General features: G+C 50.3%; 4 protein-coding genes across 4 annotated transcripts; all 4 read left to right on the top strand.

Annotated features, from left to right (window-relative positions):
- Positions 1 to 827: 827 nt before the first annotated feature.
- ENH_00003430 (hypothetical protein) lies at positions 828 to 4,908 on the top strand (the record flags this gene model as incomplete). Its single annotated transcript, XM_013578050.1, has 2 exons — positions 828 to 3,833; positions 4,360 to 4,908. The coding sequence occupies 2 exons, from the start codon at positions 828 to 830 to the stop codon at positions 4,906 to 4,908; spliced, it is 3,555 nt and encodes a 1,184-aa protein (XP_013433504.1).
- Positions 4,909 to 5,319: 411 nt separating this feature from the next.
- Positions 5,320 to 9,660, top strand: ENH_00003420 (hypothetical protein; the record flags this gene model as incomplete). Its single annotated transcript, XM_013578049.1, has 6 exons — positions 5,320 to 6,006; positions 6,236 to 6,502; positions 6,688 to 7,851; positions 8,105 to 8,326; positions 8,429 to 9,196; positions 9,466 to 9,660. The coding sequence occupies 6 exons, from the start codon at positions 5,320 to 5,322 to the stop codon at positions 9,658 to 9,660; spliced, it is 3,303 nt and encodes a 1,100-aa protein (XP_013433503.1).
- Positions 9,661 to 9,739: 79 nt separating this feature from the next.
- On the top strand, positions 9,740 to 18,555 carry ENH_00003410 (hypothetical protein; the record flags this gene model as incomplete). Its single annotated transcript, XM_013578048.1, has 11 exons — positions 9,740 to 10,147; positions 10,458 to 10,919; positions 11,126 to 11,472; positions 11,629 to 11,692; positions 11,992 to 13,968; positions 14,250 to 15,002; positions 15,165 to 15,932; positions 16,148 to 16,480; positions 16,581 to 17,102; positions 17,322 to 17,573; positions 17,725 to 18,555. The coding sequence occupies 11 exons, from the start codon at positions 9,740 to 9,742 to the stop codon at positions 18,553 to 18,555; spliced, it is 6,717 nt and encodes a 2,238-aa protein (XP_013433502.1).
- A 1,619-nt stretch (positions 18,556 to 20,174) lies between these two features.
- Positions 20,175 to 20,447, top strand: ENH_00003400 (hypothetical protein, conserved; the record flags this gene model as incomplete). The annotated part of the gene is made up of 1 exon (XM_013578047.1): positions 20,175 to 20,447. The coding sequence occupies one exon, from the start codon at positions 20,175 to 20,177 to the stop codon at positions 20,445 to 20,447; it is 273 nt and encodes a 90-aa protein (XP_013433501.1).
- Between the last annotated feature and the right edge of the window lie 5,602 nt (positions 20,448 to 26,049).

Below are 26,049 nucleotides of genomic sequence, written 5' to 3'. Positions count from 1 at the left end.
CTCCGGACACAACAGCCACATCAGTAAGAAACAGATGATGATAAGTTCGGGAACGTTTTTTCATCGCGAGCACGGGAAATGCATATTCCAGAGTTACGCGGGACGCCTCTCTGCCTGAGGCCTAAGGTTCTGTACTCCTAAGCCTCGCTGCCTGCCATCTTTTTTGAGGCTCCTAGATAATCTATGTCAAATACACTTCGGTAGGAAAAGTCAAAAAGGCACAGCTGTAGGCACTGCTTTACTCGCACTTTGATCAATACTGTCGGGGCCACGGGTGGCTTTTTTACGGTGCAGGGTCACCTGAATGAAATACTGTCCCAGATGATGGAATGCAGTTCCACACAAACAGTATTTTGGCTTTAAAAAGAATCCTCCGATTCTTGACTAGGTGCCTTCTCTCCTGAAAGACGGCAGCGGACGCCACAAAGAACACAGTGACGAGCGAGCCTTCATCGTATCGATGTGTGACACCTACCCGCCGAACTAGGAATGGAGCACGGAATATCCGATAATGCATCACAGCGAAAAATCCAAAGAGATCCCATATTTTCTTCTGGGGATGAAGGTTCCGTGCCACTGAATTGGGAGTGTACAATAGGACTCCACCTGCCGCGTCACACGGCAAGGAGATTGGGAAACAGACTCCCAAGCATACTGTAGACAACCCTGGGCACCACCACCACGTTTGAGTTTTCCAACTGCCCCGATGAGCGCGCCCTTCATGCCTGGATGAAGAGAAAGGCGTAGGCGCAACAAAAATAACAGCCGTTCACAGCGCTACATTTTAACGGGCCTGGCTCCCACTGCACATGTGATATACCTTCAAAATGCACTGCAAGAGGAAGAGCCTCCCTGTTGTCCGTCTGTTATCCCCCACTAAGCGCGATAGCGCAAGTTCCCAATGCAAGGAGAATGTGAATCTAAGTCTCACAGGTGACGGCCTCAGCAATGGAGAGACGATTAGCACTAGGGAGCTACCTGACACTGATTTGAGACCCCCTAGCTGCCGACAAATGCTGGGGAACCATTATCAACAGAAGCCCGCCCATAGTTTCCTTTCCGTGGCCACTCTGCGCCACAGCGTTCCGCAGGCTAAAATGCCAAAACTGTCGGGTTGCTCAGATTACTTGGGGCTACGCGCCGCCAAAACTGTAAAGTCCACTTCTTTTTTCCTGGAACCTGCTCTAAGACCTAGCCTCCGTTCTGCGGAGGCCAGACCTAATGTGTCACGTGGAGGGCCTCTGAAGCCACACTGCAATGTTATGGTAGAAGAACAGGGGAGGCGACAGTCTGTGAGAAACAATGAACAATTCACAGTGGCAACGAATACTGGCTATTTTTTGTTGCCGCCCTGGGCAGCTGTTCATGTTGGCTCGCACGATTTAACGGAGTGCCCCACACAAGCCACTAGAGTTAGCAGCGCTGCAGGACCCGCGTTCGTGTCAGTTCTTAATAAGCCGCGACGCTCAGATCAGCGCGCCTCACTCGTGGCTTCCAGGTACTTGATTGCTCCTCGCAAGCGCACACTCACCACCTTCCGCGAATGGCTAGCCGAAGACCACCGTCATTCCCGCAAAGCTTGGGGTCCTAGCGGGCAGTTCCCTGCACGCCGTGGTCTAAGCCACAGCGCCACCACAGAACGGTCGCGTTGTATTCTCACTGCAGCAGCTACGCAGAGAAGTGCAGTGGAAACAAGAGCGCGTCACGCTGTGGAGGCTGAAGTAAGGGAACTAAGCACGAATAAAACTCCACAGCAACAGCAGGAAGCATACGTGAGCGCCCAAAAGGAGGCCTTAGCAGCGCAGCAACAAGATCAGCAAATTGTTGATGAGGCTGAAGCCAGGGAGGAGGCACGCGCTGCGGCAGCGGCGGCAGCGGCAGCTGCTGCCTCTGCCGCAATTGCACAAGCACAATGGCCATCGCGTCATAAAGCGCGGCAGCAGGAGCTTGAGCAGATGCATCGCCAAGAAGCAAAAGAAAAGCACCGTTCTGCTGTAAGGTCTGCTTGTGACCGACGGCCACCTTCTATAGCGAACCGCCCGTCTTCTAGGCCAAAAAGCATTGTTCCAAGTGCGAAGGGGGAAGCAAACCAAAAATCGAGTAGGGCGGCTCAAAGGCACCTCGGAGCATCTGCAGCTAGTACATTGGAACCAGCGCCGTCAGCACCAGCGGGCAAAGCTAAGCATTCTGTTTCTTCACCGCCGGCACCGTCCATCACGAAATTTCATCGGTCAGGAAAGCACCAATCCAGTGTACTTCCTTCTAGAGTAAACCTAAAGCAGCAATCTGCTCAAAGACGACAAAGGGATCCCACATCTCGATTTGAAGAACAAAGCGCCCATTTAGATTCTAGCGAAAAAAGTTCACAAGGCTCTGCGGACGAAGAGGATTCGCATCCATTCAACCCGCTTGAAGAGGTGATGGTGCTGCTGAGAAAGCTAAAAACTACAGAAAACTATTCGCTCGATATCGGTCGGAAGAAGCGTGGTGTGGGAAAGGCGAGAAAGGGCCCCAACAATGGCCCACAAATGGGCCAGTCCTTCCCAGCAACGCTAGAGACGGTCTCAACTACTGTCCAGGCCATTGAAGTTAGCAACAAGCTTATTGTTGGTCTGGCGACCACTGAACGTGAAGGCAGGCCTGAGCATGAACGTTACAACCACGAAAGCGGCAAGTCACACCATGCGCTATCGGACCTTAAAAACCTTCCGTTGGAAGCCTTTGACATTCCTGAAGACTACGGCGAGGCATCCCCCCAAGCACTGCTAGAGCGCTGCCGCTCTGAATGCCAGCTACGTCGGCTTGAAATGAGACACCAAAAAAGTGAGCTGCCTAAAAACAAATCTAGCGGACGCTCTGCTTCCTATACCGTCGCCACCCATGTCTCTGCAAACAACCCCTACCCTCCGCCAAAGCTTGAGGACGACCCGATTTGCAATAATGACGAAGCGGCAGTCGGTTTGGAGGTACAACTGAAGGAAAAACAGTTAATGGCTGATGCCTCGCAGGGGGAGGCAACAAGCACAGGCAAGCCAGCTGAAAGCGAAGCTGATCAAGCTTCCCCACCATCCCAGCTGCCGGAAATGCTCCCAGAAATAGCACCTTCTTTGGGGGAGCTAACGGCATCTGCCGCAAAGAGTAGCGAAGGAGAGGCAGAGGCGGAAGTTTTGCACTTTGTTGGCAACAGCTGGACCCATATTCCATGCATTGTACTAGGTTATGATAGCGGGCAACGAAGGTTTGAAGTAAAGCTTCGTGATGGAACAATTAAGACCGTCAGGCGCCTTGCCCTTCGTTTTTGCTTCGAGCCGCCGCAACTTCAGCAGCAGCGATTAGAAGCTTGCACAAACAGGCGGCGGCAAGCGGTCCTTCGCCAGCAGCTGCTTAACTCTGTCAATAGTTTGCCATCCTCGGCGTTTGCTCCTCTTCCACAGAATTTTCTCGCCTCTATAGTCAAAGCGGCCACAGCGGTGGGCCGGCTCCGGAGTATGTCCTCGCACATGGACACCCTCCGTCCAGCCATACAGTACCTCAAAGACCGTTTTCTTGAAGGCTCAAAGCTAAGTGCAGTCCTTTATTGCGCGGAACGTCTTCGCGCATCAGGCAAGCTCGAATCAATTTCAGCCAAACAGCAACAGGGCCTGCAGAATCAAGACTTGCGTCAAGAGGAAGCGTTGCAGGGGCCGCCATTGCTGTTGCAAGTTCTGCAACCGATGTTTTCGCCCGCGCCGCCAGCGTTTGGCAGGCTTAATGTCGGTGCTAGTGCAGCCTTCGAAGGGGCAATGCTTGCCCTCCGCAAAAAGCCCCTATTCGCGAATGAAAAAACTTTCAAAGTAGGTAATGAAGCAATGTGTAGCTCGTGACAATGAAACAAGGCTTGACGACTGGCTGAAGGGTTCTACTTTTGAGCGTGTAAAGGCGGTGAATTCTGTGCTGAATGCGGATTCACAAGAGCCGTTGCACGTTGCTTGCAGCTAAGCTTGCTGTTGGAGGGAACGTTTTGCGACTTGAGAGGGTTGTGCTTTTTTGACCTGCCAAGCCGAAAGCCTCAGCGCGTCAGCTTCGCAAGAATCTTCAAAAAATCCTCTGCCCTGAAGCTCCCTGAATGGACTGTAAGCCAGCTACTAGAATTCAGCTCTTGCCGTTCAAAGCATGCATCCAGCTGTTATTCTATTGAGCTCACCAGAGGTACTGCAACTGACCGGCTACGGAGCATTCGGCTGCACATAAATTAGTACCGTTTGGCACTTTTTTATGCAGCTGCATGACGCACCAGCTAGTCTAAAGTGTTGGGGCTGGCACTCGTTGGCTTATCTGTAGCACTAGCCTACACTGGGGTTGCACTGGCCTTACCTGCAGGTTCCAGATCCCGAACAATACCTTGTATATCAGCAAGCGCTAGCATTGGATGTTGCTGATGCCCTAAGAGAGCTTGGTAGAGATTCTCTTTGCCATGCGCTCATTACTCTTCATGCAACAGGAGGGGGTGCAACGGGAATAGCCGTAGGGGCATCCGCTTCATCTTCCGCTACACTAAATACAGTGGCAACAGGACTACCTGAAACATTCTTGCGCCGGCAACTTATTAGATTTAATGTAATGTTGCGGAGCAACCTTTTGTCATTTGTGACGGACTCCGCAAACGAGTGGAAGTCCTACATGCTGCAAGCAGCAGTAGACGAGCATCTTGATCCACGCTCACACCAAAGTGCTGATGCAACTTTGGCCGCGGGATTTCAGTTTGAAGGGAATGCTTCTTGCCTCCTGCAGTTGAGCATTCTCATCGCCGACGACTCTGCCGTCTTCTATCCGTCCCCAGACAAGCAAGCCAAAGCAGCACACTTTCCTACAAGCAAGCCAAAGCAACACATTCTCCGTGCTTTTGTCCCACCTATTACATCGCGCTAACAGCAAGTTACGACTTGACGCTCAGCTGCGGTTTTTCATGTTCCTTCAGCATAGAGGCACTTCTCCGGCAAGCCTTCTTGACCATGGTGGAAGCTGTTTCAACAATCAACAAACTGGGTCAGCTGCTTACGGATCATATCCGTCCCTAGATACTGCACGTCATGAGTCTTGTCCTTATGTTACAGAGTCCTTCCTCCTTGCCGCACCATACCCCGGTAGCAGGTTGTCAATGAACTGGGAAAAGGCAGAACTTTCCGTACATGGCACGACGCAACTCCTCGCATATTTAATTAGCAGGAAATCCAACTCTGTCCAGAAAGTATGAAAACTTTTCTGGCCTTGAGCAATGGCATCTCAAGATTGTCAATGTTTACTGTATGTGCACTGTTGCGCACCACAGAGGGCGATTTAATGCCGTTCGCACCTTCAGCAGAGGAGCCATTGCTCCCACTATCTCTCGAAGAGCCATTTCTAGCTGCTGCCGAGAAAGCAATGGTGTCCGCAGTGCAGTCTTCTCTTAAGGAGGCAGAAACACTACGCCATCAGCTTGACGAGGTGGCCGCTACTCTACGCGCCGCTGCTGCACTGCCAATCGATGCAGAGGGAAAAGTGAACTTGGCCGAGCTGGGAGCAAAACTGGAAAGCTTTCAGCAAGCAGAAAATCGCCTTCGAACGCTAACGACGAGGGTTGTAGCAAAGATATTTCTTGTGGATGGAGAAAAAGCTAAGGGAATGCTGCGAACTAGAGTAAACAACCTTAAGGACGACTTGTGTAACCAGGCCTTAGCATGGGTGGAGAACGAAGTAAGCAGCCTCCATAAAGCTTGGGAAGTGGCCTTATCTAAGGCTTCAATGGTCCCAGCTAGCGAACAAGAACTAGTCGAATTGAAGAGGTACTTGGCTGTGGTCCACCAGGAGACAGCCCCTCTAATTGCGAGAGGCCAAACTCTCAGCAACCTCATGTCGCTTCTCGAACAACACTTCGTCTTCGCTGCATTGAGGGTCCAAAAGCAAGCTTTTGAACTAGATTGCTGTCCAATGAAACTTAAGATGGCTCTTTGCGAGACAAACGGCATTCTTGATTTAGCGAAAGAGAGGGTAGGCTTACTTTGTTTGGTCGGGCGAAAGTTAGGAAAGATGCCCAAGTTTGGCTTTTATGCTATAGAGTCAGAAAAGTGCAGGTGCATCGACAAGCACTGCTTCAGTTGCATTGTGGTGTATTAATTCACGTCATCCTACAAGCGCTACCAGCGGCACCTCGTTACCCATTTCGAGCTTCGCAATGCCCTGCCTGATATACGGTCGCCCTGGCATTATGTTGATGCAGCTAGAAGCGAGAAGGCAAATCAGCGCCCAGCACTTGCAAACAGAGTGTGAGGCGCTCCGTGCGGAGTTGGATGCTGCAACGACGACGTTTAAGCACGTAGAAGAGTGTGCTAGTTATAGGCAAACTCTGGAGAAGCTGAGTGAAAGGGTATACGCTGCGAGATCAGAGGTTGACAATTTGCGCAAAGCTGAAGCTCTCTTCGGCCTTGAAGCCTCAGAATTTGAGGAGCTTGAGGGCGTTTGTGTTGTTTTCGATCGCCTCAACGAAGTAAGCTGTATAGCTGATTGTTGCAATGTAGTTCTTCACCAACTTCTTCGACGCGTCATCACAATGTTGCTGACTGGCAGCTCAAGCAGGAGCGATCCTACCTCGATATCATACAGATTCTGCAGCACCTGCCGGTTGGATCCAGGGTGTCAAAACTGACTTGCGGCGTGACGCTGTGCTTGTAGCTTTGGACAGCAGCGTACGACTTTACAAAGAACCGCGAAGAATGGAAAGCCGCGCCATTAGCTCACCTTGACTGCGCTGATATGGAAGAAAAGTTGCAGCAGTGGCGGCAAGCGGTATCGTCTTTGAGGCGAGTGGCGGGTATCTTCCGTTCTGTCGAACCGCTTCAGGCGTGTGACGAACTGCTGCAGGCTATTGCGGCCTTCCAAAAGATGTTGCCCTTAATGAAAACGCTGACGCACCCATCATTCCAAGCAAAGCACTGGCAGGAACTTGCAACAAGGCTGGAGGTTGACGCTACGGAAGAGGGTGGTGTGTTCTTGTCACTCAACACACTAATTCAGAGAGGCTTGCCGGAAGCTACGCAAGCAATTGAGCTTATTGGCTCTGCCGCCTTCCGAGAGTTCCGCACCAAAGCGTGCTTCCAGAAGATGAGAGGGGCGTGGCGGGCTCTCCGAATGGATCTGGTAACCCTTGGAGATGCGTCCTTGGGCAGAAAAATGCTCAAAGGCTTTGACGCTGTACACTCTCTGATCGAGGAGCATCAAGCAAGTGTGCAAAGTTTGCAGGCTTCGCAGCTGGTGGGTGGAGTAGAGCTGCAGGCACGCGAATGGTTGCGAAAGCTAAGTGATCTTGATACTCTATGCAATCTTTTGGAGGCCTGCCAGGTCTCGTGGGTGTACTTGGTACCCATCTTCGATTACCCGGAAATGCAGCAGCAACTAGCAAAGGAAGCTGACCTACTTAGCTCTGTGGGCAAACTATGGAAGGATGAAGTCATCTCTCGACTAGACGAGAATTCGAGCTTGCTGGATCTGGTCGACCTCGAAGAGCTGCCTCAAAAACTGCGTTCTGCTTGCATCGAGATGCAATCAGTTGTGAAGGGCTTGAATGAATTTTTAGAAAGAAAACGGCTGGCCTTCCCTCGTTTTTTCTTTTTGTCAAACGAGGAGCTTGTACAGTTGCTGTCTGGTGCCAGTCACGCTGAAGCCCTTGGTCCTCATATTCAAAAGTGCTTCGAGGGTATTTCCTCAATGAAGTATGACCAGGACTCGAATGAGGCCAATATCATTCTATCCCACAGGCAGGAAGCCCTTCAACTTCTAACGCCAGTTCAACTGGCGCATGACGGAAAATCGATCAGTATCGAAGACGTTTTCTCCTCTGTAGGCCGCACACACCGAAGTCAAATAACACTCAGCTCGTTGATGCTGTCAATACCTTTTGCACGCTGGAACGTTATGCCTGCAACGAAACATATTACTGAAAAACACCGCAAATTTGCGTGGCTTTTTAGTCAAGTCGCAAAGTTACAGATGCATTAATGATGAACCAAGAGCTTGCAGCTTCCACTGTTTCTCATGTACTAGCAGTCATGATCAAAGGGAAAAGCCATTCCAGTGTGTGGTATTTCTACAGATCGAACGCGAAATGTGCGCGGCGCTTCAACACGCCATGCAGAGAGCCTGGGAAGAATTTCCTGCAGCTCCAACTCGGTTGCTGTGGGCTACAGAACGGTGTGCATGCGCCCAGGCTGCACTGGCCATAGCACATTGTTGCTGGACCGCGCAGGTGGAGGCAGCAATACTGCAGCACCAGTTGCCGCAACTTGTGAAGGACCTGCAACACCAGCTGCAACAGGTTTGCCTACTGTCCCTTCAAACCAGCTTTGCACGGGCTGCGTTGGTTCTTTCAAGTCCACATATAGATGTGCTTATCTGCATTTACCTGCGTGCTTCTTAGCTAGTTGAGGCGGTCAGAGGACCTCTAAGCCCTGACAGTCGTTCGGTGCTTGCAACTTTGTTGACACTGGACGTGCACTGCCGCGATGTAGCCGAGGAGCTGAGACAGAAGAAGACCAGTCATATGAATCAGTTTGAATGGATTTGCCACCTTCGAAGTTACTGGACCCCTGGTTCACACCATTTAGGCGGAGGAGCTGTGCCTGGTGGTTATTTTGTCGGCGGGAGACGGCTGAATAGAACTGGAGGCCGAGGGACCAGCGGCGGCCTACAGATTTGTATGTTAGAGAGCTCCCTGAACTATGGCTTCGAATTGCTGCGTAGTCCTGACCGTCTAGTAGTAACGCCGCTAACAGATCGGTGCTACCGCACTCTCATGACAGCCCTGCATTTCCAGTATGGTGGAGCTCCCGAAGGACCAGCAGGAACAGGAAAGACAGAGACAACTAAAGACCTCGCAAAGGCTGCAGGAAAGCCATGCCTTGTTTTTAATTGTAGCGAGGGCCTAGATGCTACGGCGATGGCTGCCTTGCTGAAGGGAATCGCAGCAAGCGGTGGCTGGTGTTGCTTTGACGAGTTCAACAGGCTGCAACTTGATGTCCTGTCCATCGTTGCACTGCAAATTTCCGCAATTCAACAAGCGATCAGAAGGAATGCCATAACGTTTGTCTTTGAAGATACAGATCTCCAACTTAACCCAACCTGCGCTATTAACATCACGATGAACCCTGGATATGCTGGACGCGCAACGTTGCCTGATACCCTAAAGGTTGGCTGTATTTTACACCCCAGAACAGTGCGATGCAGCACAGTGCTTAGATGGGATGATCTGCATTGCTTACCTCTGCAATAGATCAGTTCACGGCTGCTGATTTTGCCCTCATGCGAAAGTTCCCTTTCAATAAGTCAAAGTGTGTTGCCTTTGTTTTGGTGAATCTTCCCCTTGAACTAGCAAATCTTGTCATCCTGAAACAATTCAACATGGAGCTTGGCGTGTAAATACTTAAATACAGCTTTGTATCGTTTCATTTGCATTAGGCCCTGTTCCGACCCTGCGCTATGATGGTCCCTGATGCCGCCTTAATCGCTGAAGTCGTTCTTTACTGCAGCGGCTTTCAAGATGCCTGCAAGCTCTCAAAAAAGGTGAGCAAACGTCTTGATATAATCGTAAGTCAGGCAGCATATCCATACGTACCCACCTCGCTTCACAGGGGAACTCGCAAATATACCTGATTGGCCCTTGTTCAAACAACCAAGACACTGTAAAGTTCAAATCCACAGCGCTTCTTGTCGGTGCACACGCCTAATGCAGATGGTTACATGCCTCCAGCTTGCATCAGAGCAGCTTGCACGGCGAAGCCATTACGACTTCGGAATGCGAGCCGCTGTGGCTGTCCTTAACACTGCAAAGCATCTGTTTCGTCACCAGCCTGAGGCAACCGCAGCACGTGAAGCTTCCCTTGTCGATTGTCACTCTCAAAGCGAAGAAGAGGCAACGAGGCATGAGGCCGTGACGCTCTGCAAAGCGCTTCGCTTAACAAATTTGCCAAAGCTTCATCCTACGGACCAGTTGACCTTTGAGGAAATTTTAAGAGATGTGTTTGACGAAGGGGACTTGGGTGCGGCGGAAATGCAGCAGCATCTGAGGCCGTTTTTGGTTGAAGCAGCAACCCAGTTGCTTCTTGATCCTTCGGAGGAATTTCTCACGAAATCTTTGCAAGTGCGCTGGGGAGTTGAAGAGCACTGTAACAGCATCATGCGACTTCAGCTGCTCGCAACGATTTTCTTCTCTTCATGCTGTTCATACGCGATTCCCGCAATTATTCGTTTGTTGTTCACACACAATTGAATCAAACTAATGCTTCGCCCTCCAACATTCCTGAAAGGACTGGAAGCTTGTGAAGTTTTGGGTGCATCAGTAGTCGCGTGCGTTTCCATTTACCACTAGATAGTCACCACACCACGATAAACGCGCAGCACCTTATTATTCCTTTGAAATGCTGCCTTCTTTCTTTCTTGATCCGTCGCAGGTCCTTAATACGCTAGACCATCGCCATGGGCTGATGCTTGTTGGTTCTTCGGCAACAGGGAAGACTTCGGCAGTGAAATGCCTTGTGCTTGCTCTTGAACTACAGCAAGCAGCAGCTGCTGACACAGCAACGTCAGATGTATCTCTGAATACCGCACTGCATGAAACTAGCAACGAGGGCACCACGCGTGCTGATCAAATTCACGTCTCTACTGCTGATATGAACAACCGGGCAAACAGGGACGTCGGAAGAAATCTTAATGACAGCCATCCTGCAACCAGCACATGCATTACCCGCCGTATATTCCCTAAGGCTCTCCAGGTTGAGGAGTTATACGGCTCCCTTGATACAACAACGCGCGAGTGGAAAGGGGGCGCCCTTGAGCAAGCCGTTAGAGAAGCCTCACTGGAGCAAGATGGCAACATCCGCCGCTGGATTATTTTGGATGGTCCTGTGGACGTGGTAAGATTTTCACATTTCAGCAATAAACTTGGTGGCGCCTCACTGGCAAGGATCGAGACGCCGTAGTTTCTTGTCGATGGTCAAATCCCACGAGCAACGTAGGTCCGTGCAACATTCATTCTGCAGAGCCTGAAACCCACGTAAAAGGGAGTCCACAGTACGTAGAACTTCAGCGTACAAATTTTCCGGGTTGCATTGTCACACAGGGCTGGGTTGAGAACCTGAATACGGTTCTAGACGACAACAAGAAACTGTGTCTGAGCAGCGGAGAGGTTGTGCTCCTCTCACCCCAGACGGCCTTGCTGTTCGAGGTGACAGACTTGCGCTGCGCTTCCCCTGCAACGGTTTCTCGTTGTGGCATGGTATACATCCATCAGGATGTTCTCCGATGGGAAAGCCTTCTGCAGGCCTGGAGTCTGCACTCGCCTACTGCAAAACTCCTCGGTGACACTACTGCAAAAGATGTCAAAGACACTTTGTTTGAGTGCTGCGCCGTGTGCATCGCTTTTCTTTCCAAGTGCAGTGGAGGACCCCTCAGAGTTTCACCTAACTGGTAAGTTGCTAATGTCAAAGGTTTGTTTGGTGGAATCGTCCAGTTTGAAGCCTACGCTTACGTCGCATCCTAGTGGCGCCTGCACTGGTACATGCAATTTACGCAAGGAATGTCGTGTGCATTTATTTACAACTGTGCATATTTTGATTTACTTAGGATGGTTTTGAATGTTCTTCGCCTTCTTGACTCCCTTATTGCTCAAATCACCGAACCAGCACAGGTGATCCTTTTAAAGAGTTGCTACTGGAAAGCAACCGATTTCACACCACTGTTGCCTATTCAGGAAAAATTTACCCGTAGCATCCGACTTGATAGCAATTCTTGCCGCCCACGTGAATTCCAGCACTTCTACTTGGCAGCAGTGTGCAACGTTTCCGTTTCCTGGCCGCAAGGGTTACAAATAATGTGGTCTGTTGATGATGTGCCTAGCTCTAGACAAACGAGTAGCCTTGCTCGAAATTTATTTTCCGAACCACTATTTCTTGCATGCTACCATGCCTGTGAGTGGAGTCGTTGCAGCGAGGAGAAGGGAAGGTGGCTGATCTGCTTGAACAGTCTTTGGAGAGTGCACTTGTCTTTGCCTTGCTGTGGGGCACTGGTGCCACCTTGTCTGCCTCTGAACGCTCTGCATTTGACGTGGTCTTCCGCAACCTTCATAGCGGGCGCTTCGATAATTTAGAGCAAATGGGGCTGCTGGCTTCCAATCCGCCCTCAAGTCCGGAAACTTCCATCGAAATGGGCCAAGGAGAAACTCCAACAAAAAAGCGCGCACGACGCTTCAATCACCATCTTCCTCCAACGGGGAGTTGTTTCGACGTTTTCTGGGATGTGCAGCAGAAGAAATGGCACACATGGGCATCTCTGCCCATGCTCCCAGATGTTCGAAAGGGTGCAACCATAACGCCAGCCGCACTTCAGCATGCCTTTATAGAAACGCAGGAGACGTCTTTGCTCGAATTTTTCCTAAATCTTGTTGTGACTCATGGGAAGACGCCATTCCTTTTAGTTGGGGAGGCAGGTGGGGGTAAAAGCAAGTGCATGCTCCAAAAGCTGCAACTGATGGCCGCAGACAGCCAGCAGAAGTTTCTCCAACAATTACGTGGCCGGAGTATGCCCGCTGCACAACAGGGAAGAACCCTGTTGAGATCGGCTCCTGAAGGTCCATTGACTACTTCGAGCAACGCCGCAGATGCGTTTGCATTTCTTGCACTTACCCTCACTGGAGCAGCAACTCCGAACTCTGTGCAGCAGTGGCTAGAAGCAAGGATGGAGAGGTCACACGGCTCTTGCTTGCGTCCCGCTGGTTTCCCAAGTTGCCTTCTTCTGCTAGACGATATACACTTGCCTACAACAGAAGAGTCAGGAGCGCAGCCAGTAGGCGAGCTCGTACGGCAGCTGCTGGAATGTGGTGGATGGAGCAGAGGAAGCTCATGGCAGTTCTGTTCAGTCGAAGGCTTAACTCTTACGGCTGCTCGCCGCCCTGTGCAACAGCAGCAGCAGTATAATGAGAGGCTTGCTAGGCACTTTTTTCCTCTAATGGGCACACCATATTCTGCAGAGTCCTTGGAAGCCATTTTGCACCAAATTCTGTTGCTCCGCTTTGACAGCTGCGCAGACAGCGTGCTAGAGGGATTAAAAAAAGTTGCTGTGCTAACTGCTAAATTTTATAGATATATCCAGCAGCGGCTTCCCCTCCGGCCCTGTCGCTGGATGCAGCAGTGGACCCCAAGGGACTGTTGGAGGGTTGTACAGAGGCTTTCTTCTGTGAATCCTGCGGGACTCCAAACGCAAAACCAACTGCTAAGCTGCTGGGTTCACGAGGTGCGGAGAGTTTTCGAAGACAGAACAGCTAATGCTCCCGACATGGAAGTGCTCGCAGCTACCTTGGCTGATGTTCTAAAAGACACAACAGCTTTCAGCTTAGACGAACTGGATCCCCCAAAGCAAAGGCCTTTGCTCTTCGCATTTCGCGAACCGGTAGCCGGGTCCACGACGGGAGCAAAATATGGGGCTGCTGTTGCAGATGATAGCCTAATGGGGGCAAGAGTCTACGAGCGTGTCACGCCCGCAGAAGCACACCAGCTTTGCGCAGCTGCCCTTGAGCAGTACTCATTGCTACATCCCAACAAGCCACTGTCCCTGGTGCTCTTTCCTCAAGCCGTCGAGCACGCATTGAGATGTATGAACACCCTTCTGCAGCCACAGGGCCATACGCTACTCCTGGGTGTTGGCGGATCTGGTCGTCGGTCGTGCGCTCGCCTCGCTGCATTCTTAGCTGGGTTTGGTACAGTGGAGCCGCACGCATTGTTCCAGTCAGTTGCGATTGGTGAGTGGCAAGAGGAACTGAAGAACACTGTTTTGGCCACCGCGGTTCTGAAAAAGCCTCAACTGTTGCTAGTACCCGCTGAGCATCTCGCATACGATGAAATCGCTGCACATATTTGTACGCTCCTCCAGCTGAGAGAAATTCCGGACATTTTCAGTGCCGATGAGAAGGTAAGTGCGAGTTTTGCTTAGGCCGTCGTAACTTAGTTGAGTTGCTAAGAAAATGATGCTTATTCAATAAAACGCACGTCTAAGTCACTTTTTTCTCCTTGCTACACCGCATGTTTATTGAAGAAAACGCACGTCTAAGCCACTTTTTCATCCTGATAGACCGACACTTGGGGAACAATAGGATACGGATCACACGAGCAAATCGATGCAAGGGCCTCACAGAGATCCTGTAGGTTCACATTTTTCAGCGCTTTCCTTTACCTCTTTGGTTCACGTTCCAGGCAGAAGCTATTAATGCTTTGCGGCTAAAAGCTTCCAATGCAGCACCGTCGAGCGGCGGCAAAGAAAGCACCGAGTCGAGCGATGGAAGCAGCGGGTACTTTCCACTAAAAAACGCGGATCTTTTGGCAGCAGAGTGTCGTCAACGACTCCGGATATGCGTGTACTGCAGCCCCAGCAACCCCCAGACTCAGGTGCTCTTCAGACGATTTCCCATTCTCACGGGCTGCTGCACAATAAACTACTTTCGGAGCTGGTCATCTCAAGCTCTCTATTCCGTTGCTGAACAAAAGTTGATGCTGGTATCTGCTGCACTGCAACAGCATGATGGCGCTGTGCCAGCCATGCAAAATACTGTGGAGGACGGCGGCGAAATGGGGTTTTCCTCATATGTACACCCAAGTGAAAAAATGAGGCAGCTTTGTCAGGCATGCTCTGATATTTTCGAGTCAACGAAAAATATTGCAGATTCCTACCGAGAAGAGCAACGAAGATTCTTCTACGTCACTCCGGCCTCTTTTCTTCGCTTTTTAGACGGTTTCTGTTACGTTTTCATGACACGGGCGTCTCAACACCGTCTTCAGCAGCAGCAATACGAGCTTGGCCTGCAGAAGCTTCATGATGTTAGCCTGCAGGTTATGGAAATGCAGCAACAGCTAGAGAAACTTCAACCGGAGCTAGCGAAGGCATCAGCGGAGACGCAACAGCTTATGCAAGTTTTGAGCGCCAAGCAGGAGCACGCTTCGACTACAATGGTAAAGCCAAAGTTGTAAACAATACTGATTTTGCGAAGAGTGCCAAAATCTGTCATCTCCAACGAGTACGGCTTACCCGGGCATCTACATTTCATGTCTAGTGGTTCGTGGGCATAAGACACGTTGTCGGTTATCCTGTTAATACGGTGTCTTGCGCAACAGAGCCTTGTTGAAGCTGAAGAGAGAGACTGCAAGGTTCAAGCTGACGCAGCCGCTTCAGTTGAGCGCGAATGTCAAGACCAACTAGCTGAAGTCATGCCCGCGCTATTGGCAGCAGAAGAGGCCCTTAAGAAGCTAAGCAAAGCTGACATTACAGAACTCAAAAGCATGAAAGCTCCACCTTCAGGAGTAGTGAAGGTGATGGAAGCTCTCTGCAAGCTATTTAGAATACAGCCAATTCTTGTTCAAGTTGCCCCAGGGCAGCCTCGTCAGCCAGATTTTTGGCAGACAGCAAAGAAACACTTGCTAGGAAATAGTCGCTTTTTGCAGCGCCTGCTAAACTTTGACAGAGATGATATTCCGCCAACTGTTATGGCGGCCATTGCACCCTATGATGAAGATGCGGACTTCGATCCCGATATCGTCAAGAAGGCGTCTGTCGCAGCTACGAGTCTTTGCCTTTGGGTAAAGGCCTTAATTGCGTACGACAGAGCAAACAGTGCGGTAAAGCCTCGCCGCGAAGCTCTTCAGCACGCTCAATGCGAGTTGCGGACGGCCGAATCTTTGCTCCAAGACAAGAAGCAAGAGCTACTACAACTTGAAACACTAATCGAGCAGCTGTCTCAGCAGTATCAGCAGGCTCTTCAACGCTCCGAAGCACTTCAGCAAGAAGCCCAAACTTGTGAAAGACGCCTTTCAGTGGCTGAGAAGCTCATTGCCAGCCTTGGGGGTGAACGTAACCGCTGGAGTGAAAGCCACGAAGCTTTAAAAGTGACTCCTGCACTCGAATCGCCTTCGTCCCTTTGCACAGGCTCAGTGGCCTCAGAAAAACCTATGTAGCTCCACAGCCAAATTCTTGCCAGTGACACATGGCGACAGATAGACAAGATGTAGAGTAAACAGGTACTATATAAGGCTTTTGGCTAGACGAGTTGGCCGGAAGAGTGGCTGTCGTGAATATGAATTGCGCCCTTTTACTGTCGCAGAGTAAAGTGCCAAGAATCACAGGAGATGCTACTCTAAGTGCCGCATTTATTGAATTTGGCGGCATTTTTCGCCCTTCCTACAGACTACGCTGTCTCACGTCTTGGCAGCAAGCCTTAGAAAAGTTTGGCGTGCAGAGCACGCCTAATTACTCCATGCAGGAAGCGCTGACTAGCCCGCAGGAAGTGCAGCAATGGCTCATGCAAGGGCTGCCCGATGATGAGCTCTCTATAGAAAATGCCGCCATCACCCTCAACGCACAGTGTTGCCCTATGCTTATTGATCCTCATCAGCAGGCGGCGCCTTGGTTGGCTAGCACATTTCCTGATATGAAGGTAAGACGGAATGGATGCAGCCTCTGCAAAATTTCTAGTTTTGCTCTGTCTTTTGTATGAACAATATAACTGGCCCGCAGCCCTGTGTTTTTTAACCCAGGTGCTACGGGCTGAGGAGCCGAATTTGCTTAGATCATTGCAGCTCATGCTGCAGTGTGGGGCTGTAGTAATTCTGGAATGCTTTTTCGAGGGATTAGATCCTGCATTGAACAGTTTGCTGGAGTGGCGAAGACCGCGACAAGCCGCGTCGTCTTCCTTCACATTCCCGACCTCAGAAACTGACATTCCAACATTGGGAGAGAGCCGCTCCTCCGCCGTCGCTCTTGGTAGCGCACTTGTTGAAGTGCATCCGAGCTTCCGCTTGTTGTTAAAGACACCACTAAATGCTCCCCATTTCCCCCCAGAGGTTTGCTCGAGGCTTACTCTTATCGACTTCTCCGTGGGTTGCAAAGGTTTGGAACAGAGGCTACTGCGGCTTGCCCTCCAAGCTGCCGCCCCAGATATTCATGCAACTTGTTTACGCCTTGTGCATGAGGGGGCGGAAACGCGCGCGCAACTCGTAGCTGCGGAGCATCGGATGCTTGAAGCACTGAGCAACGCTAAAGTGGGGCTAGCCTTCTATGCGCATCCTGTACTTTGTAGTTCATGAGTTTGCAGAGTGTCGCGCGAAATGCCTTTTCAGCATGGAGCAATGGCATTTGCCGGCTCAAATGCACACCGTTGGAAATGCAGCTTTCAACAGTAGTGTAATGTGCTACATTGAGCCCGACAAGCACTTCCTCACCTCTACTGCCCACTACGGCTTGCTAGGTCGTTTGTTTGAGTGGGCATATGGCTACAGGAGAGCGTCTTGGATGACATGGAGTTACTTAGCACGCTGCGTCATGCGAAGGCTATCTCTGAAAGCTGCAGTGAAAGGCTTCAAGAACAGCAGAGAGCCCAGGCAGCTGCCGATGCAACTCTTTCGCTGTACTCCCCAGTTGCTAAGCGCGCGTCCAGTCTTTTTCAAGTACTGCAGCAGCTCGAAACTGCACACCCAATGTACCTCTTTAGCGTCCAGACCTTCCAACAATGTTTCGTCGATGCTGTATTGGTGCGGGACACACCATCATTGACACCCTTGACTAACAGACACTTCATTAATGAGCGTCGCTGCCAGCACCACTGTGCGAGTTCCGATATAGATTCATTTGCGAAAATCAGTTCACGGTTACTGGGTCCCTGCTTGGCTCTGGGTGATTCAGGAGGTCTTAGGAAAGCCCGATTCTACCAGCAGGCAACAAGATGCTGGCCAGTACACGGCTGATTTAGTTGGTGCAACGCTGAGACGAGTCTATCGCAGCATTCACCCTTGCCTTTTTGAGAGTCACAAGCCGCTACTTCCAGTTCTCTTTGCATTGCAATCCCTTCATCTGAGAGGAGCAGCTACACATGAGGAATTGCAGCAGTTACAAGCTCCAGTGGTGCTGCCATTGGTGGAGAACTGTGAGCCTGAAAGATCCCAAGACTCCCCTTCAGCTCCACTGGACGCTGCCGACAGCTCGTGGCTAACACCGAGTTGTCGTGAAAAGCTTCAGGGCCTTCGTCTCCTTGGAGAGCCATTCATATCTCTTGTCTCCTCTGTCCTTAGAGGAAGCAACGACTGGGAAGCTGCTTTATTCGACGAAAACCCTTTGGTCAGCGAATGGCCTGAACGCTGGAGCGATCGTTTGTCAATGCTGCAACAGACGCTATTGGTTCAGTGCATAAGGCCCGAATGTCTTAGAAGTTGCTTACAGCAGCTCGCAGACGCTGAAGTAGGCACAGTTCTGGGGGAAGTTGTCCCACTAGGGCTTGGAGAAGCGCTTGAAGCAGCTGGGCCAAAAGCTCCTCTACTTATTCTACTTTCTTCAGGAGCAGACCCACAAGCAGCGCTTCTTCAGCATGCGGAAGCGGCGCACATGCGTAACAAGTTTGTTTCAGTTGCGATGGGAAAGGGACAAGGACCAAAAGCATCATCCGGTCAGACGGAAACGCCAGAGAACGATGTAGCACATTTTAAAGGTCACCTGTTCACAACAACTACGCATTTCTAATGGCTGCACATGAGGAATAGCGTTTGCTCAGTAGACCTAAGGTGGTGTCTTTCAGCTTTCTTCTTTGCTGGCGTGAAAGCAGATGAGTTTACTGGGCCTGCCGCCTATGTGATGTGAACCATGGTTGCAGCCATTAGCAGCGGAGCAGAAAGTGGTCAATGGGTACTTCTGCAAAATTGCCATCTCGGACTAGGGTTCCTCAAGCAACTCAGCGTTATCGTCTCTGACTTGGCAATGCAAAGTCCTCACAAGGAATTCCGGCTGATCCTGACCACTGTCCCTTGCGATGATTTTCCCAGCGCCATCCTTCTTGTGCGCGCTCTCTCCGGCCTTTCCACGCACGCATGCTTGTGTGCGTGCATGCCTAAATACCCACTAACGTGCATGCAGCAATGCATAGCCAGAGTGTAGAGTCTGATGTTACCAGAAAGTACTTTTGCTGACACCACAATCACTGCGAATTGGGTGCGACACTGCGGTTGTTTGGTGCTTCTGCTCTTCTCCATTGTTCACAGAGAAGCCTAAAACTTGCATATGAGCCACCTCAAGGGCTGCGCCAGAACTTAATTCGAATTTACACCGAAGCTGCTCCCACTTGGCTTGTACGCCCATTACTTCACATGGAAAGGCTTGATCTCCGTAAAAGGATATACGTCGACCAGTAGCCTACTGAGCAGGTTGCAGTTTCAATGCAGATACATCTGTTGTTCTTAATACAAGTTCCTGATCGATCCATAGGTACTGTGCGCCGCTACTCGTTTCTGCAGGATACGCATCCAAGAGCAACAACGCTAAGGCCAGTTGTGTATAGGCTGTGTTTCCTACATGCGCTTCTCCTTGGCCGTCGTCGTTTTGGCTCGTTGGGTTGGGTTCGTCCCGTGGATTTCTCCTTCAGTGACTTAGCAATATCGCTTGAGCAGCTTCTGGCTTCCGTGCCACCAGACAGTTTGCAGCCATTACCGTGGAGCCTGTTGCAGCACCTTGTTTCCGAAGTCAACTACGGTGGCCGAGTTACAGACGAATGGGACCGGTACGTTGCAGTCTTTTTAAAATACGCCATCACACCCCTGTTTGCGTTTCTCAAACTTTTTGCTTATGGAAGAGGCTGATACGTTGCCTAAAAAAAAGCTTCCAGGAAAAATATTAATTCAAGTTGCCCAGGACAGATTTTGCCTCGCTGCTGTTTGTAATGGGTTTTCTACTGCCATCAGGAGACTCCTTTATCACATGTGTAGGGAATGGCTTGCAGAGGACAAAACGGAAACACATTCTCCACAGTCGCCGTTTGGGCCTTTCAACGCCCCTTCTCCCGGTTGTACGTGTGCTGAGACTCTTGCATACCTCAAATCATTACGCGCCGAGGAGGAGCCAGAGGTTAGGACCTCAGTTTGAATGTTTACAATGCCAACAGATTCTCGTTACCTTTCAACGAACTCATGCTGTTTCTCCTGGAGATGTCGAATATAACGTCATGCAAAATGTTATATCCAGCACCCAATCATAATGAGCCTCCGCTCAATAGTTTTCACTCGATCTTCGATTTGTGAACGCAATTGTTGCAGCTTTTTGGGCTGCAAGCAAACGCTTCAATCGCCGTGGCAGCTGCGGAATCTTCAGCAATGCAACAGCTGCTAATGCGCATACAGCAGCAGCAGGTCGTGACTCCGGAATCTGGGCCAAACAGCTCTTCAGCTGGAAGCAGCAATGATTTCACGGAGCGTGCACGTCTCCTGCTCACTCAGTTACCGCCACCTTTCAACATAAAAGCTGCTGCCGCGTCAAGACCGGAATCTTACGAGAATGCAATGGATGCCGTGTTGCTTCAAGAGCTATCGCGTTACAATACGCTCATTACTATCACGGAAAAACGCCTGCAGATCGTTCAGGTGTAGCCCATAGCACATAGTATAGCACTGTTGAGTGCTGTATTCCGTGGAACGTCCTGCAGCTTGACGTAAGAAACGGATATCTGGGAAAGCAATTTTAAGCTTTCTTGTTGTTGCTTCGTTCCACAGGACGCAGCTGAGGGAGCTGTAGAGTACACACCGGAAGTAGAGGAAATGCATCAGTGCCTAAGGCAAAACCGGGTGCCACAGGCAGTAGCAGCAGCCAGCTATCCCATGGGGTTTGGCCTCGCTGCCTGGATGGCAAATCTAAAGCGCCGCGTGGACTTCATGAAATTGTGGCTCCTGGGACAACCCCCCCAGCCTTTCTGGCTTCCTGGCTGTTTCAGCCCCCGGAGCGTATGCACAGCGATGCTACAACACTTTGCAAGGCGAAACAACCTAAAAATTGATGCCGTAGGTTTCAACTTCCATGTTATCGATGAGGGGGACGATACACTGAACGAAGATTCTTCAGCGCAGAAGCGTCGAGGTGAAGGGCTAAGCACAGGGTTTGCACATGACGTATCGGGGCTTTTTCTGCATGGAGCCAGTTGGTCACTGGAAGAAAAAGTGAGGATGTTGTGTGAAATTCAGACCGATAGTGCTTCAATCTGCACATCAGATTTTCACAGGGTTTGCTTTGCCAGCTTCAGTGCCTTGACCGCAAAAATCACCTTTGCGCCACATTCTGCCCGTCCCCTGAAAATCACTTGGGCCGCTTTTTCCATCAGCCCGGTAGACAGAACTGTAGCTCGCGTTGTTAAGCATCAGCAGAAGAAAGGACGGATAATTTTTCAGGAAGGATGTATTTGGCAACTTTGCTCACTATTTTTTGGCAAGGGCTCGATACCGCTGCTGCAGTTTTTGCCGAGCCATGCATTTTAGGCCCTTGTTGAACAAGACTACTGGGAGGTTTTCTCTCCATTGCCCCTCCTGCGGCTTGAACCAGTGCCTCTAGCTCTTGTCAAGCGCCCCGAACGAGCATATGATTGCCCCCTGTACTGCACATCAAGAAGGAGCGGGTCGTGTGGCGATTCTGGTAAGCAGTTTTTAAGTGATTGATCTGCAACTCGTGGAGATCACGGCTTTGTCGCAGACTGCTTTGAATTTGTTGTAAACCTGGTCCCCCTGGCTATTCTTTCTGCACCAGGTTCTTCAAACTTCATTGTTTCGGCCCCACTACCAATATTGGAGGAAGACTCAGAAGCAACATGGGCGAAGAGAGGAGCAGCACTTGTGGCTCAAGTTGACGAATAAATTTACCAGCACGATCCGTTTAAAATGCTATAGTACATTTTAAAATGTATTTCTCTTAGGTCCAGCCAAAATCAGCCAGATAATACTCCCTGCATTCTCACTGCTGAATATGACGTCAGTCTTGTGCAGCTTCGTTACGAAAATCGGCGATACCGTTGCTATATTTCCCTGCTGCCAGCAATAGACGTAGGCTATGTTCACAGGAGTAGTTCCCAGGGGTTGTGTGCCTCCAAATTTGTCGATATAGCACCTACGCACTCAAGGAGGCCGGCAGCGCGCTCACTGAATACGTCGAGTGCGCTGAAACGCCCCGAATCGAACATTTCGCAGTTTCGCAACCTACGACTTTTCTGCCTCTCCCAGTAATTTTGAATTGCAAGTGTTCCGGAGCTTCAGAGGAATGGCTGACGAAGTTAGCTAATATAAGAAGGAGGAACCATCAAATTCACGGTATTTTAATGGCGCAGGATCGCCTGGACGCTCTGGCCGAAACTGCTGTAGTTTGCGGCTGAGTGAAGAAGCTTCCGCCCATGTAACTGCGTTGAGCCTTACCAACCTTCGACTGCGCGGATAATGAGGGGCTTAGCGTTAATTGAAAAACGGCTGCATCGCTGACTCGTCATTGATCAACATCAGTGCGCGCTAGTAATCCTTCGTATCCAAGTAATCCATGGAAAATCCCGGCTACAAAAACATTATTCAGGGGCATTTTGCTTTATGTACGGGCCTTATTTGCTTCAAAATAAGCACAGTGCAGAGGTGAGGCAGATCGAGCTGCGACGGCGTAGTAAAGCGTAACTGTGGGGGTGGTGAACAGTAGTGAGTGGTGGTAGTGAACCGCAAACGTACGCTTTTGGCATCAGAGCCCACTAACGGTAGCATATACGAAATTGATATTTTCAAGCCTCCACGGATTATGGCGATCCCCATTTCGTCAATCATGTTACGGGCCGTACCAGGGAGTGCAGACCTTCCAGTATCGCTTGGCCGATTCGCGCAGCACTACTACGCACTGCATGCATGAATATAACATTAGATGCAACGCCACATACGGTAAATTTGTGCTAGTCGTAGTGCTTGTTTCATTAGGAGTCCCTCTGAGGACAGCTCGTCATTCACATGGCACACACGGAAGAACGCAACTGTGGCTAGCAACGAAAAAGCCTACGCAGCCACCCTGCACGGCATCGGAATCCTGCGTAGAGGCTTATTTCCTTATTTTTAACCTGAACAATGAGTAACCATCCAAACGGGGTACGAAACGCGTAGCTGCATTGGCTCGCGGTCCGATGGTTGTTGGCTCCAGGAAAACGGGGTCTGCTCGACACCGGCAATTACATGCTCTCATTGGGTCCTTTACCACTAGAAATTAACGTTATGTGAGTGAAGTGCATTAAACATGAGCTGGCTGTGCCTAACGAGCACGCTATGGACACCCTTGCGCATTAAGTGCTCTCACATGAAGCGTAGGCAGCAGGGCCAAGACAGCAAGAGACCTGGATGAAATGTCCCGCGAAGTGATCGCAATTTGCGCGCTATCGGAGTCCTGCGTAGACATATATCCCTATTCCCTACCTGAATCATTAGTGACCATCCAAAGCGGACAATAAACACTTGCACTGGCTCACCGGGCGATGGTTGTTGACTATACACAAACAGGATCTACTCGATACCGGCAAATACATGCTCTCATCGGGTTCTTTCCGTTTCTAGATTCAAGTTATATGGACCAGCCGCATCAAACATGGGCTGATTGTGCCTAGCAAGCACACTGTGGATACGCTGGTGCATTGAGTGCTTTCACATGAAGTGTCGGCAGCAGCGCCAAGACAGCAAGGGACCTGGATGAAATGCCCCGCGAAGTAATCGCACTTCAGGTTGGCCAATGCGGGAATCAGATAGGCAGTCGACTGTGGGAAATGCTTCTCGAGGAGCATGCTCACTCAGCGCCGAAAATCACGTCTACGTTACCTCCCGAGACACTTGCATTTGCTGGGAAGAATGCAAGCACTTTCGACGAGGGGATGTCATCGGTTTTTAGGCTTTGCAGAGACAGGTACTCTGCTGAGAATTTACTCCATACGGTACAAACAAACGAGTCTTCATTCACGCAACAGGTGGTTGTACGACTAACTCGGCGCCACACATACTGCACTATGTTGTGAAACCGGCTCAGGAAAGGTGACGTTTGGTCCAGGCGACTTAAGGCAAGAGTATGCAAATGCGCCAGTGGGGATTTCAATAACTGCAGTTTCTCCCCATATTGTGTACATTTGGTAGCAGCAATTTTTCTACTTCGTTTGCAAAGCTGCGGCGGCACTGCGCTGCAATTCGACAATATGTGTAGGCACTGTTATTGGACATGGAAGAAGGTGTCGTACAACGGCTTCTGCGTGGCCCTTTGAGCACCCTCTTCGATGATACACTCCTCATCACTGATGTTTCTGGCGCTGGAAACAACTGGTGACCTGAAACATAATAAATCTTTGCCCCCTGGAGAGTCTGGTTAAGCCGAAATATTACAATATTGCTAATAAGCTTTTAGGGAACGATGCGAATTGTCAGTAGCTTACCTCATGGACAGACACTCCAACTGGTGCTGCTCCGTAGGGCACATGGTTATGAAGTATATGGGCAACTACATGGCTCATCAATTGCTGATAAAGTTTCTCGGGCTCTGGAAGACTGTGATTCGCCGCAGGTAAGATTTGTAGGTGTTGGAGGCGAGAAAACTGCGAAAACGAGCAATGTGCTGGTTTAGAAGCAGTTGGGGAGTTTGAAGATAGTACAGAACAAGCCAGCGCTGCCTGTTTTCAATTCCTATGGAGTCCTAAAGATAATACGGCGGGGCTACGAATGTCTTATCTGCTGTGCAACACCAGAGTGTCTTTAACTGCTGCGAATGCACCTCCACAGGCATTTTTATTCGTTCACTCTCTTGGTGGGGGGACTGGTTCTGGACTCGGGACTAAATGTCTCGAGAGTAAGCGGGTTCCCGCCTGGCTTTGCTGTTGCCTGCTTTTCCAAATGATTACAGGCTTCTATGACGATGAAGGATTCCAGAGATTTGTCACTAAGCGGAGTGTTTTCTGTGCAGTGATGGCCGATCTCCATCCACAGCTCGGACGCTTCGCTTGCGTTGTCAGCCCTGGGGATACAGATGATGTAATAACGTCACCGTACAACGCCGCTCTGGCTCTTGAGAAGCTTCATCAGTATGCAACGTGCGTGCTGCCTCTCTGCAACGACTCTCTCACGCAAGTAAGTAAGCTACGCAGCCGGTGGAAGCCCGTTAAGTTGCTCTGTATATAGTCAGCAGACTATGGCTGTACAGTGCAATGCATACCTGCACTGTACAGTCAGTGAATTGGTTGATAAGGCTTTGACAATCTGGGGTCGACTGTGCGAATTGCGCTTAGAAGATCCCACAATTACGGCCTTTCGACGAAGCACAGCCATTTGCACACGCTAACGCGATGGCTTCTCAAATGCTTGCGCACTTGACAAGGTTCGTTATTACCGTCTAGCTTATCCTTCAGCGTAGACAGACTAACTGCCAGCCGCAGTAGCCTCATGCAAAACTCACGGAGTTTATCCCCAGCAGAAGTGGTGAAATGGACACATTCAAAAAGAGTCTGTGCCACCGTTCTTGTGGGTATTTCCTTAGTTCAGTAAGATTCAGTGGCCCGCTGGACGTGGATCTATTGGATCTTAGTAGCAATCTCGTCCCGTACAGGGGACTACACTTTCTGGTCAGTGCCTTGGCGCCGTTAGAGCCGCAGCCACGCCAACAATATCTGCATGGCAGCCTCTCTCAGGCTGCAAACAGAGGCAGTCTACCAACAGGGCCTACAAGAAACCAAATAGCTCCGCGTTGCGTAGACATGCTGCTAGACATTCTATCGCCGAGTCACCAGCTGTTGGACATTCGTCCAAAAGCAAGCACGTGAGGCAACCTCTAGAAATGCAGTTTGCTCGTGCATTCTTTTAGCTGAAGAATATTTAGAAGCTCAGTTTCTGATCCCCTTATTGCTTCTTTGGAGTCGAGTGTTGCTCTCAGGTGCCTAGCCTGGGCAGCTCTGTTCAGGGGCAGTTGCTTGGTTGGTGATATTGTTCAGTATGTTGACAGGTATGCTGTTCTCCAATGCCGCCACAAACAGAAACCATGGTGTGTCGCTGTTCGTCGAACATATTCAGAATGCGTATGCAGTTACGTTGCTTTCAGGATGAAAAGGTACCTTCGGTTCCCCTCGTTCTGTAGAGGCTCTATCAGGCTGGGCATATGTGCAACTCCACCACCTGGTTATGTAAGCCTTTACAGTTTGGTCATCTATCTTACAACGACCGCAGA

The sequence above is a fragment of the Eimeria necatrix genome, genomic scaffold, assembly GCF_000499385.1.
Source record: "Eimeria necatrix Houghton genomic scaffold, Enh_scaff10, whole genome shotgun sequence".
In the NCBI taxonomy this organism is placed as follows: domain Eukaryota; phylum Apicomplexa; class Conoidasida; order Eucoccidiorida; family Eimeriidae; genus Eimeria; species Eimeria necatrix.
The sequence above is the reverse complement of the archived record's forward strand: the minus strand, read 5'-3'. Positions and strand labels throughout refer to the sequence as shown.